The sequence below is a fragment of the Salvia hispanica genome, chromosome 1, assembly GCF_029641045.1.
Source record: "Salvia hispanica isolate PSC_SH4W2 chromosome 1, Shi_PSC_v1, whole genome shotgun sequence".
Taxonomy (NCBI): Eukaryota; Viridiplantae; Streptophyta; class Magnoliopsida; order Lamiales; family Lamiaceae; genus Salvia; species Salvia hispanica.
In genome coordinates this window covers 67402341-67416756 of record NC_142692.1, presented here as the reverse complement: position 1 = coordinate 67416756, position 14416 = coordinate 67402341, and the positions used below count along the sequence as shown (strand labels likewise).

Sequence of the window (14416 nt, the reverse complement as noted above, 5' to 3'; positions counted from 1 at the left end):
TCAACTATATACTAATTGTATATGTATAATTAAAAGCTATATACATATTTTATATCATAACTAAAATTAATAAATCTTAATTAACTTTCAAATAAAGTTTTAATTACTAATACTTAGGTTGAAAATAAAATAACAAGAATATATAATGGGAGAAGTGTTCATAACATGAAAAGTAATACTCCCTCTGTCCCATTAAAAATGCAACGTTTTCCTTTTTGGGTTGTCCCACTAAAAATGAAACGTTCCTAAAATGGAAACATCACTCTCTCTAATTTTCTCTCTCTCCTACTTTACTCTCTCTTCATCAACTCACAAAACAACACTGCATAAAATCCCGTGCCGGTAACCAAATGTTTCATATTTATTGGGACGGAGGGTGTACATAGTATAATAAGCATATGAATATGTATTTTTACATTACTAGTATTACTCGTTAAGAATTGGTATATATATGCTTTATCTGTACTTATATATCTATATATTATTTAAAATTAAATTACATATTGCATTAATGCTTGTTTATTTACATGTTTTGAAACCAAGTGTTTTATAATAAATATGTATTTAATTAATGGGGTGTGTTAGGATTCTTACAACATTTTAGTGTAAAACACAACACAAATCATAACCCTTGGATTCTTAGATTGGATGGATGTGATAAGCTACATTATTATACTTAAAATGTACATCATTAGCCGAGGTACATTATTGGAATGGAAATGTACATTATTAGACTAAAATGCTACATTATTATCCTAGGTACATTATTAGCCTAAAAATCTACATTATTAGATGACACATGACATTAATCTGACCGTTAGATCACCAGATCTAATGGACTGCAAGTGTTTTAAGTTTTACTTATACTTAGCATTTTGATATGAATACATCCCTTTAATTATATACTCATATATATATATATATATATATATATATATATATAGGGGTGTGTTAGGGTCCTTACAGCATCTTAGTGTAAAACACAGCACTAATCACAGCCCTTGGATCATTAGAGTGGATGGTTGTGATTAGTTACATTATCATACTAAAAATCTACATTATTAGCCGAGGTACATTATTAGACTAGAAATGTACATTGTAAGACTAAAACTGTACATTATTAAACTAAAATGCTACATTATTATCCGAGCTACATTATTAGTCTAAAATTCTACATCATTAGATGACACGTGGCATTAATCTAACCGTTAGATCATAAGATCCAATGGACTGCAAGTGTTTTGAGTTTTACTTATACTTAGCGTTCTGACCTGAATACATCCCTATATATATATATATGTGTGTGTGTGCTACAATAAAACGGTTCGACCGATGGTTCGACCGGTTGGACCAGTTGAACCGTGAACCAGTAGCCTTGCCGGTTCGCTCGCCGGTCCAGTTCTAAAAACATTGGACTTTAGCATTTATATGTAATTTAATTAATGTGCATCGCGCCAAATGGAGCCCAAAATGTAATCATGGAGGTTGATATATTACTATTCAACATCACATTTTTAGTTATTTTTTGAGTTATTTAAGTGAGTAGTAGTTGGAATAAAAAGTTGTTAGTTTTTGTCTCAGTTTAACTTTGTCTTAAAAATATTGAATTGCTGGATTTATTAAAGATATGTCGAATTTTCAGTTTGGTATATTTTGTCGAGAGATTTCGGTACCGTAGCAATATAAATTTTCATATATAGCGGCATATCAAAATTTTGATATATACCGTAATTTTTGCTATATCGTACCAAAATCTAGTACCGTATGGTATTGAAGTTGAAATTGATCGTATCGAACATTTGATATAATGATGTACCAAAATTTTTGATAAAATGAGATATGATATTATGCACTCAAACCAAATTTTCAGCACCAAATTATTTCACCTAGCAATTTCTACAGAGAAAATAAAAGTCAAATGTATGTGGAAAAGTAAAATTTAATGTATTATTAGTATTGAAATGGTCTTTTCCATCTCCTGCTTAACTCAATTGAATATTCAACCTGTTGTCTTGGCCTCCTACAATCAATAGAAGGAGTAGTACATTACTCATGGTTTATATCACTCTTTTTTCTTTTCTTTTTTCCTTTTTGTCAATGAATACTTACAATAGATATCATTATTCTTTAGGTGGGAAGGTCGACTAAATGAAGTTAAACTAGCGTAATGTAAAGAGAGAATGCACAAAGTGGTTTGCTTGATGAATTCACAAGTGCAAATAACAGTCACGAATAAATAAAATAACGTAATAATCAAAATTCATAATCTCTAAACGAATTGAGAATCTCCTGACAATAAGACCACACCCCTTTAGCCTCAGCCGATTGATTCACGGTTGTGTCATCACCTCATCTCGAATGCAATAGTGCCGCAGAAGCATCAACAGAAGCACCAGAAGAAGAAGTGGCAGTAGAGCCATGACTATAACCCGAAGACGAATAAGTCGCATCAGATGCATAATTCAAAGACGCAACACTAGATGACGGCAGCGGAGCACCATAGGTAGGTACCGGCATTTTGGGCGGCAATAGAGGTGGCGATTCCCCTTCGAACCCTAGAACCCGGACCACCTCCTTCATCGACGGGCGAAGCCCGTCATCCGGATGCGCGCACCACAACCCCACCACCATCAACCTCTCCATCTCCCTCTCATCATAACCTCCACACCCCTCCAAACTCCCATCCGATGCCTCCAACGGCCGCCCCGTCCCGTACAACTCCCATACCCACTCCACCGTCCTCAATTGCCCCCAAATAGGTCGCTTCCCCGTCGAAATCTCCAGTGCAACTATCCCAAAACTATACACATCTGACTCCTTACTTGCCCTTCCCGTCATCACGCACTCGGGTGCCATGTATCCCATGGTGCCGGCTAGGATCGTTGTCTGCGAACCCTTGTTGTGGTCGACGAGCCTGGCCAGCCCGAAGTCACCGAGCTTGGCGTTGAAGGCCGAGTCGAGCATGACGTTGCTCGACTTGATGTCTCGGTGGACCACGCACTGCTCCCACTCCTCGTGTAGGTACAGTAGCGCCGCCGCAAGGCCCCGTGCAATCTTGAACCGCGTCTCCCAGTTCAAAGGGGGATTTTTTTTGTTGAAGAGGTGAGAGTCTAAGCTGCCATTTGGTTGGAGTTCATACACCAGAAGGAGCTCACGCTTCTCGTGGCACCAGCCTATGAGTTGTACGAGGTTCCTGTTGTACAAAACCAGCATTTCTCAAAAAAATAAAAAATTTAGAAACTTTGAAATTGAAAAACGAACAAATTCATCGCTTCCGATTACAGACAACACAATCAATTTATGTTTATACCTGTGGCGTAGCCGGCTGATGATCTTCACTTCCGACGCATACTCCTTAGCTCCTTGCTTCGAGTTCTTGGAAACTCGCTTCACCGCCACATACGAGTCCATATTCTTCAAGAAGCCTCGGAAGACTCCGCCAAATCCTCCCTCACCTAGCTTGCTTTCCTCCGCAAAATTACCCGTGGCGGCCGCAAGTTCTCCGTAGGAGAATCTTCTAGGCCCACTCCCCTTTCGAAATTCCATCTCCATAGCCGAAACATCCCCGTCCTCCTCCTCGTCCTCCTCATCCCCATTTCTCCCTCCTCTTTTCCTTCTCCATAGCCAGTATCCCACCAAAACCAGCCCAACCACTGCCGCCGTAGATAAACCCGCAATCAACCCCACCGGTTTGCTACCTGGTTCAGGGCCAGGACCGGTAACATTAGGTGGCGTAGGCGTATCCTCGGGGTTAGGGCCGGTGACATTACGTTGCGTATCTTCGATTTTCAGTTCCAGAGTGGAACTGAAACTCCATGATTTGACATTGTTTGTCTGGAAGCAGCCTCCAGTCGATGCAGAGAACCCGATTTCGACAAACTCCGGTAGAATAGTCCGAAGATCTATAGTGTATTCAATACTCGTTAATTGAGGCGGTTGTACATTAAACTCATTAAAAGTGACTCGAAATTTCATGTTTGAAGAATTATAACTAATCCAAGCATCAGTTATATTCCCCTCTGTTGAAAATTGGTCCTCATTCTACATAATTCTAGAAATAGAAAGTTCTTACTTTTTTGCCATATGTATAAATCTAGAATTATGTAGACTAAATTAGAGATAAGGATGGAATTATAGATAAGGATAAGAATAGAATTATAGATAAACATGATATTAGTGATAATGAGATAAGGATTACCTTATCCATTATCAACTATAAATATGTATGTAACGTGTAGTTTCTAATAGTGAAAAGAGAACTATATTCTACTTAAACAAGGACTCCCTCATTCAAATATATTCTACTAACCATCAGTTCTCCCTTCCAAAAACCATCCTCATCAAATATACTTCTAAAAATCATCAGTGGTATCAGAGCTCGGTTGGATCATTAAACTGGGCGTAGCTAGTTTTCACTACACCTTTCCAATCCCATATCTAATTTCCCACTATGGCCACATCTTCAAGTAACCATCAAATACCAATCCCTACTTTTTCAGGAGAAAACTATAACTATTGGGCTATTAAAATGAGGACGTACTTTATGTCCCAAAGCCTATGGGATATTGTCGATAAGGGATATACTATTCCCGAAGATCTATCCGCTTTGTCTGCAACTGACAGAGCAAAGTTTAACAAGGAGATGGAGAAGGACAACTTGGCTCTCTACACACTACAGATGGCTATGGCGGAGTCCATATTTCCGAGAATCAGCGGAGCTCAAACATCAAAGGAGGCTTGGGATACACTTAAAGAAGAATATCAAGGGAGTGAGAAGGTACGTCATCTCAAATTACAAACTCTTAGAAGAGATTTAGAGAATATGAGAATGAAAGAATCTGAGACCGTAAAGGATTACTATACTCGGCTAAGAGAGATAGTCAATCAATTAAAAGCCTATGGAGAAACCATTACGGATACGAGAGTAGTTGAAAAAATTCTAATTACTCTCCCAGCCAAATTTGATCCAATTGTTACGACAACGGAAGAAACTAAAGACCTAAGTAAGTTGTCGGTAACAGAATTAATAGGCTCACTTGAAGCTTATGAGAAAAGACTGAGTATGCGTCAATATGAACCTGCTGAAAACGCATTTCAGTCTAAGTTTAATGTACGGTCTCAGAATTCTCATATTCGGGGGAGAAATTTTGAAGAAAAGAAAAAGAAAAATGAATCAAGTGATGGTGGAAAGAAAAAATATTCACCCTGCGGGATTTGCAAAAAGACGAGCCATCTAGAAAAAGATTGTTGGTTTAAAAACAAACCACAATGCAAAAACTGTGAGAAGTTCGGCCATGAAGAAAAAGATTGTCGCCTTCGCAAAAAATATCAAGCTAATTTTTCAGAAGAAAACGAGTGCGAAGAGAATATATTTTACGCCTGCCACGCTGCATCAGAAGTGAAGAATGAAGCTTGGTTTATAGATAGCGGCTGCAGCAATCATATGACCGGAGATGAGAAGCAATTCAGAGACATCGACAGAACAATCAAATCTCAAGTTAAGCTTGGGAATGGAGAACTTGTAGATGTTGAAGGAAAAGGAACTATTGCTGTCAACACCAACAAAGGTACGCGTCTCATCAAAGATGTGCTGTTAGTTCCTAAACTTGATGCTAATCTACTAAGTGTGGGTCAAATGATGGAGAAAGGATATTCACTGATCTTTAAAGGTGATTCATGCACAATTTATGATAACAAAAATAAAGATCTAGTGGTAGCAGAGATAAAGATGCAGAAACAGAGGAACTTTCCACTCTGCTGGCGATACGTAGAAGCCGCACTAAAAGTTCAGGAAGATCCATCATGGCTATGGCACCGAAGGTTCGGGCATTTCAATCTACATGGGTTGAAGATACTTCACCAGAAAAATATGATGAGAGATCTTCCACCCATCCAACCAAATGATGCAGTGTGTGGAAAATGTATGGAAGGCAAACAACACAGGAAGCCATTTCCTTCAGGCAAAACATGGAGAGCTAAGAAGGTTCTGGAGCTAATACACACTGACGTGTGTGGTCCGATGAGGACTCCGACATTTGAGAATAACAGGTACTTCATCCTCTTCATTGATGACTTTACAAGAATGACTTGGGTCTATTTCATGAAAGAAAAATCAGAAGTCTTGACTATCTTTAAGAGATTCAAAAGTCTAGTGGAGAATCAAAGCGGACGAAGAATTAAAGTTCTACGAAGTGACAGAGGAACAGAATATACCTCCAATGAGTTTAACAAGTTTTGCGAGGATGAAGGAATTCATCATCAGCTCACTGTCGGGTATGCACCTGAGCAAAATGGCGTCTCGGAGAGGAAAAATAGAACAATTATGGAGATGGCAAGGACGATGCTAGCAGAAAAAGATATGCCGAAAGAATTCTGGGCAGAAGCTGTATATACTGCAGTTTATCTGCTGAACAGATGTCCAACAAAAGCTGTGTTAAATAAAACTCCAATTGAAGCATGGAGCGGAAGAAAGCCATCGGCACAACATCTAAGAGTTTTCGGGAGTATCTGCTATGCTCACATCCCAAAAGAGAAAAGACACAAGCTGGAGGAAAAAACACAGAAAGGTATATTTCTCGGCTATAGCACTCAATCAAAGGGATACAAGATCTACCACCTTGAAACAGGAAAGATAATTGTCAGCCGAGACGTAGAATTTGATGAAAGCGCAACATGGAATTGGAAAGAAGAAAAAGTTGAAAGACAGAATGTAATGGTCCCACGACCACGCCACTCTAGCGAAGCTCAAGAAGAAGAAGAAGATGACCAGACTCCTCCACAGTCTCCAAGTCCAAGGATGCCAACGACATCACCATCAATAAACAGGGAAGAATCCTCTCCAGATTCGACTCAAAGAAAAGTAAGGTCACTCAGACAGATCTACGAGACATGCAACTTCATAACCACGGAACCAGAAAGTTTTGAAACTGCTGTCCAGCAAAAAGAATGGGTTAAAGCCATGGAGGAAGAAATCAAGATGATCGAGAAAAATAAAACATGGGAAGCAGCTGATTTACCTCGTAATAAAGAAGTCATTGGTGTTAAGTGGGTCTATAAGACAAAACTTAACCCTGATGGCTCAATTCAGAAACACAAGGCAAGATTGGTTGCAAAGGGCTATTCACAATTACCGGGAATCGACTATAACGAGACTTTTGCTCCAGTTGCTCGCATGGATACTATAAGGGCGCTCATTGCACTAGCAGCTCAAAAAGAATGGAAATTATATCAGCTAGACGTCAAGTCTGCATTCCTCAATGGCTACCTTCAAGAAGAGATCTACGTCGAGCAACCTCAAGGGTTCGAGATTGAAGGCCAAGAAAACAAAGTCCTACGACTAAAGAAAGCACTATATGGATTGAAGCAAGCTCCAAGAGCCTGGTATAGTCGAATTGATGACTATTTCACAAGTCAAGGATTCGAAAGAAGTGAAAGTGAGCCTACACTCTACATCAAGACCCGAGGTAACAATAACAGACTCATTGTTTCTCTATATGTGGACGATCTTATCTATACAGGAAACAATGAAGAAATGATTAAAGAGTTCAAAGAAGATATGATGAAAAGTTTCGAAATGACGGACCTTGGGCAAATGCACTACTTCCTCGGCATTGAGGTAAATCAAGATGAGAAGGGAATATTTATCTCCCAGGAGAAATATATAGAAAATTTGCTTAAACGCTTCAAGATGGAAGGTTGTAAACCCGTGGCTACTCCCCTGGTCACAAATGAGAAGTTCAGCAAAGAAGATGGCACTCCGAAAGCCGATGCAGCTATCTATAGAAGTATCATTGGGAGTCTACTATATCTAACAGCTTCAAGACCAGATATCATGTATCCGACAAGTCTACTATCAAGATTTATGCAAGATCCAAGCCAAGTTCACTATGGAGCTGCAAAAAGAATTCTGAGATATTTACAGGGCACGCGAGATTATGGAATCTGGTACACACCAGAGTCTTCTTCAAAATTGATTGGCTACACAGATAGTGATTGGGGTGGATCAACGGATGATATGAAAAGTACATCTGGCTATACATTCTCACTTGGATCGGGCATATTCTCATGGTCATCAAAGAAGCAAGATTGTGTAGCACAATCCTCAGCAGAAGCTGAATATGTCGCAGCAGCATTAACAACAAGCCAAGCTATCTGGCTTAGACGTATTCTCGGATACATGGGTGAACATCAAGAAAAACCTACTGAGATATATTGCGACAATAAATCTGCAATAGCTATGGCAAAGAATCCCGTACAACATAGCAGAACTAAACACATTGCCATCAAATATCACTTTCTACGGGAGGCAACTACTGACAAGCAAATAGAGCTGAAGTATATTGGAACTGGAGACCAATTGGCAGATATCTTTACAAAGGCGCTTCCAAGACCAAGGTTTGAGATACTACGTGAAAAGCTCGGAGTTATTCGAATGAGCACCAAAGGGGAGTGTTGAAAATTGGTCCTCATTCTACATAATTCTAGAAATAGAAAGTTCTTACTTTTTTGCCATATGTATAAATCTAGAATTATGTAGACTAAATTAGAGATAAGGATGGAATTATAGATAAGGATAAGAATAGAATTATAGATAAACATGATATTAGTGATAATGAGATAAGGATTACCTTATCCATTATCAACTATAAATATGTATGTAACGTGTAGTTTCTAATAGTGAAAAGAGAACTATATTCTACTTAAACAAGGACTCCCTCATTCAAATATATTCTACTAACCATCAGTTCTCCCTTCCAAAAACCATCCTCATCAAATATACTTCTAAAAATCATCACCCTCCGTCAGATTGTTTCTCCACGGCGCATACACGGTGGAGTTCAGAGACCTCACGTCGATCCCCACGTGCGGGCCTTGCGGGTCGTAGAACTCAGAAGTAGAGAATGTGTCGAATTCGACCGCCACGAATGGGACTTCGGACATTAGAGGAGCATTTGCGGCGGACCATGGGGCGAGGCCGAGGCCGGCGCCGGAGGAGTTCGCCGGAATCGTGGAATTGAGCGGAGAGAGGAAGAAGGCGAGGCCGTCGGCGGCACAGTTGGGGTTTTCGGCCTGGATGACGAAGGAGAAGTGGGTGTAGAAGTCGGTCAAGTTGCCGGTCGCCTTGTCCCAGAGGTGCAGGGGTTCCGCGTAGGTGGCGCGGCCGGTGAGTTGGATGCCGCTGCTGCTCTTCTCGTTGTTGGTGACCTGGAGTCCTTCTGTGGATATGTAGGCGTCGCCTTGAATCATGATCTCGCGGTTGGTCTGATCAGTCGTGATGGCGGAGAGGTTGAAGGAGAGAGCAGAGGCGGTGGAGGTTGTCATAAGGAGTAGGAAATAGATTGAACAGTAGATCGTTGTTGAAGGCGCCATTGATGGACAGCTGCTGCTGCTTTTGCTCTGAAAACTCAGCTCAGCTATTATAAAAAGTCTAACGCGTCAAATGGAGAAAATAATCTTCATAAAATAACGTGTCCAATTTTAATACCTCCTTCCCCCAAAATTTGCTACACTTTGACTCGACACGGGTTTTAAGAAATATAATGGAAAATGAGTTGAAAAAATTAGTGGGATGTGGGTCCTACTTTTAAAGTATTAGTTTTACAATAAAATGTGAGTAGGAATGAGTTAGTGGAATATGAGATCCACTACCAAAAATGGTAAAAGTAAAGTGCATCAAATTTTCGGGGACGGACCGAAATAGTAAATTGTATCAAATTTTTCAGGGACAGAGGTAGTACTATTTTCCATTTTGCATTTACATTTTATTACAAGACTAATACTCCATCTGTCCATGAAAAAATGGACACATTGTGAATGATACGGATTTATTGTGGAATTGGTAAAGTAAGAGAGAAAGGAAAAAAAGCATAGAAAAGTAGTGTCAGTAGGAGAATAATTGTTGAAAACTTTCCTTTTTTAGACATGGTTTATTTTTTGTGGATGGAGGAAATAGAGTATACAGTATGATAGTTTCCGTAGTTACGATGATACACTTGCTGATTTGAATCCATTTTTAACACCTTAATTACTTCAAATCTTTTTATAAAACTAATTTTAAAGCTCTTTTTCATTTATTTTTCTTTATCTTTTTTAAAAATTTATGCTAAGTTAAAAATAATATATTTAACACCGAACTGAGAGAGTATTTGGTAATGAACGATTCAACTGAACTTGTAGCTGCCGACTCGTCTTTTGTTCGAGTTTGGAAACTAAAAGGTTTTTTTCTTGGACTATTATAATGGCAACAAGTCAGAGAGGACGACAAAGTCTTCTAATCAATCACTTGCACTATTTTTGGTTGCATGCTATTTTCATTTCCTTTCTTTGTAATATTCGAGTTTATTACTAGCACGTTCAAAGTTAAAAAAATCATTTTTATTTTGATATAATAAATCAATTATAGTATATTTCTTACTTTGTATCCATCCCATTCAATACAGGACTTTATACAATGAGTATTATTTTGTGAGTAAGGTAAATAGAGAATAAAGTACAAGAAAGATAAAAATATAGAAATTATATTACTCCACGTTTTAAGAAATGAATTATTTTTAGTGGGACAACAGTAACACTACAAAGAAAATGTGTAATTAAATATGGTATGGACCCACAGCATATTCTTCAACTTGAGACTTGTTAAACATTCTTTTAGCTACCGAGTTAACAAACATAATTATGAAAGCTACTGTACTTTATAGGAAATGAGGAATAGCTGAGATTGGGCCATTAGGGTGTCCACTGTAGTTGGCCGGCCAAGTCACAAAATCACGGCTGGGCCACCAACAGCCCATATTTTATACTATGGTGGATATGCCCAAGCCACCAAATAAATTATTTTTTTCAATTTGTTATATTTTAATTAAGAAAATGGGGAAAAATGGGTATATTTATAGAATTTGTGTAGGAATGGAGTAAAAAAAGGGATATATTTATAGAAATAAGAAAATAAAAAAAAATTGAAAATAGGGAGAGTCGCGGCTCGTGGCCGCTGCAGTAGGAGAGCCGCGGCCAGGGCACGCGAGTGGCGCTCTCGTGCCCTCCCGCCCCCCCCAACCCACACCACAAACGCTCATGTTTCGCACTATAGGGAGCCGCGGCTGGGCCACGGGAGAGCCACGAGCCGCGGCTCTCCTATAGTGGATCCTTTAACTATGATAGAGATGTAATAAAATGAAAACTCTAAATTTTGTGGAGGGATGTGATCAAATGAAAACCATATATATAATGAAAACTCAAAACTTTAATCTTAGCCACTAATTATTTCTAATCAATGACTGATACTCCCTCCGTCCCGCTTTAGCAGTCCCATTGACTTTTCTGCCCTCTTTTTGTAAAAATGATATAAAATAGTTAAAGTGGAGAAATGGTAAAGTAAGAAAGACAATAATGCAGATAAGACTCTTCTCTATATTATTCTCTCTCTTAATTTACCATTTCTTCTCTCTAACTATTTTTTATCATTTTCACAAAAAGAAGGCAGAAAAGTCAATGAGACTGCTAAAGCGTGACAGAGGGAGTATTATTCCATATTAAAATGTCAGTAACTTATCTGAATTTATCAACAGAGGGTATAATAGACATATTATAATATGATGAATCATTTAATCCAGATTTGGTCGCTCTCTCTCCTCCACTAATCACGTAATTAAAGTTTCAATTCCTCCTCTCATTTCAATTTTTCTCCTTTTCTTCGTTCTCTCTCCTTTTCATCGAAAAAATTGCTTGAATTTTGCGCTAATTCTATGTTGATGTTGAATTTTGTGTTGATTCAATGTTGATTCTAAAAATCTGTGTGAAGATTTTTTGTTGAATTTGTGTTGAATCGATCGTGTTGCTTTTTTGTTGAATTCTGAAATCTGGGTTAATTTTTTGCGCTGAAATTTCGTTGATTCTTTTATTCTGCTATTGGTGATTTTTTGCGTTGAAATTGCGTTGATTCTTTTGTTCTGCTGATGTTAAATATTTTGTTGAAATCGTATTGATTCTAAAATATGAATTGATTTTTTGTAGAATTTCTGTTGAATCGATCGCATTGTTTTTTTGTTGAATTCTGAAATCTGTGTTGATTATTTGTGCTTAAATTCGTTGATTCTTTTGTTATGTTCTTGTTGATTTTTTGCGTCGATTCTTTTGTTCTGCTGATGTTGAATATTTTATTGAAATTGCATTAATTCTATGTTGATTCTAAAATGTTTTGTTGAAATCATATTGATTCTATGTAAAGATCCTTTTGATGGTGTGAATATTTTAGTTTTGGAAGGTGGGAGAGAAATTAGGAACGCAAGAATCATTTAGAAACTTAATTACAAAAATACCCTCTATTAACAAAATACATGCTCTTGTTGAGATAGAAATTCTACGCAATATTAACCACAAATCTGTTATAATTAATGGCTAGGATTAAAGTTTCGAGTTTTCATTATATATATGGTTTTCATTATATCACTACCCTTTTGTGGATCCTTTAACTATGATCCAGATGTAATCAAATAAAAACTCTAAATTTTGCACAAACTTCAAACTATGATCTGAATCATTAGAAAATGTCAACACAGATGATAAAATGATAGCAACAAAAATTATCAACATAATGTCAACAGTTGATGTTGTGATGACATGATGTTGACATTGTGTATATACTGTTCGGCCCAAAATGAAATTAAATTAAGCCCAGTTATTAAAAGATCAAAATGAACTTATTTAATTTGACAAAATATTTTAGGCCCAATTTTATAAATTTCTATGGCTCAACTTGATTCATTTGACAAACCAGTTATTACTACAAATCACATATTCCAACAAAATTATTTGATTTAATATGCAACGCGTACTAAAATTAGAAAAATTTCGTCCTCGTGGAATTCATACCCAGGTGTTGTATTTATCCAGCAATGGAACTTGTATCCACCAACCATAGGTTTCCCGATTTAATTAATTGTGTTTCTTCGCTCCCACAAATAGTTAGGAGTTTTTATTCAACAATGAATACTAATTTATTATTTTATTATAAACTACTTAATAGTTTATTTAAATGCAGTATATTTTTAATCCATATCAAAACCAAATGCAACATTTTATCTTAGAGTCCTAATATTACAACAATACTTGTAGTTTTTATTCTAATTTTCATCTTTTTTCTTATAATTTTTTAAAATTTATAGGCCCAATTTCTTAATTTTGAAAAACTCATGATCACTCGTAATTGTTGAAATCATTCATAGCTTTTTGAAGGACTGCTGCTATATTTGCATTAGGAAATAGAGTGAATAGTTGATCATTGTTGAAATTGAAGCAGCCATGGATGGATGGATTGAAACCTCTGGTTTTGCTAGTTTAGCATATATATGGAATAATATAATGTGCGTACATTATGTCCAACGCGCCAAATGGAGCCCAAAATGTAATCATGGAGGTTAATATATTATTCATCATCATCATCATATTTTTATATTAATTTTTGAGTTATTTAAGTGGGTAGTAGTTGGATTAATAAGTTTGTTAATCTTTTTCTAGTTTAACTTAGTCTTCGAAAAATGTAGAAATTTATTAAGGATATATCGAATTTCCAGTTTGGTATATTTTGTCTGGAGATTTCGATAAAGTAGCGATATAAATTTTCATATATAGTGGTATATCAAAATTTTGATATACACTGTAATTTACGGTGCACCATCTATATATATTAAAAATGGGGTGATCGTAAATATCAAATATATTTGAATATATAATGGTATTTCTCTCTACCCTATCGAAATCTAGTACCGTATGTCATTGATATTGAAATTGATCATATCGAAAATTCGATATAATGATATATCAAAAATTTTGATAAAATGAGACATCGTTTGCACTCATACCAAATTTTTAGCACCAAATTATTTCATCTAGCAATTAAAGTTATATGGAATATTTTCTATAGAGAAAATAAAATTGTATACGATGAATATAAATATGTGGAAAAGTATAAAGTGAATGAATGGTCTTTTGATTCCATTTCCTGTCACATTCCTGATATGGCCCAGCTAACTACCTCAATTGAATATTCAAGCAAGGGTCTTGGTCTCCTACAGTCAATGGTTTATATTCCCTCCGTCCCAGATTAAAATTCACATTTTTTCATTTAAGTCCGTCTCAGTTCAAGAGTTATATTTATAATTTACCATATTTGAACATAAAATTTAACCCCATTGTTCATCAAATTTACACCCAAATATCATTACTCTCATAATAATAAAATAAAACAAAATCTTAAACATACAAAAAGTCAAAAGGGTCTCACTTTCTACTACCTCACTTCAATCATTACACACTCCAATAACCATTATCTCACTTCAATTATTACACCCTCCAACAATTTCTTAAAATTCTTGTTATAATTAAATTTTATTCTTAAAGTGGGACGGAGGGAGTATCATTT

The 14416-nt window shown here is 36.8% G+C and overlaps 1 protein-coding gene across 1 annotated transcript; it reads right to left on the bottom strand.

Annotated features, from left to right (window-relative positions):
• Window positions 1–2168: 2168 nt before the first annotated feature.
• On the bottom strand, window positions 2169–9819 carry LOC125185657 (L-type lectin-domain containing receptor kinase IX.1-like). The gene is made up of 3 exons (XM_089056794.1): window positions 8796–9819; window positions 3311–4019; window positions 2169–3193 (listed from the first exon to the last, which is right to left on the bottom strand). The coding sequence occupies exons 1-3, from the start codon at window positions 9367–9369 to the stop codon at window positions 2350–2352; spliced, it is 2127 nt and encodes a 708-aa protein (XP_088912920.1). The 5' UTR covers window positions 9370–9819; the 3' UTR covers window positions 2169–2349.
• Window positions 9820–14416: the final 4597 nt, after the last annotated feature.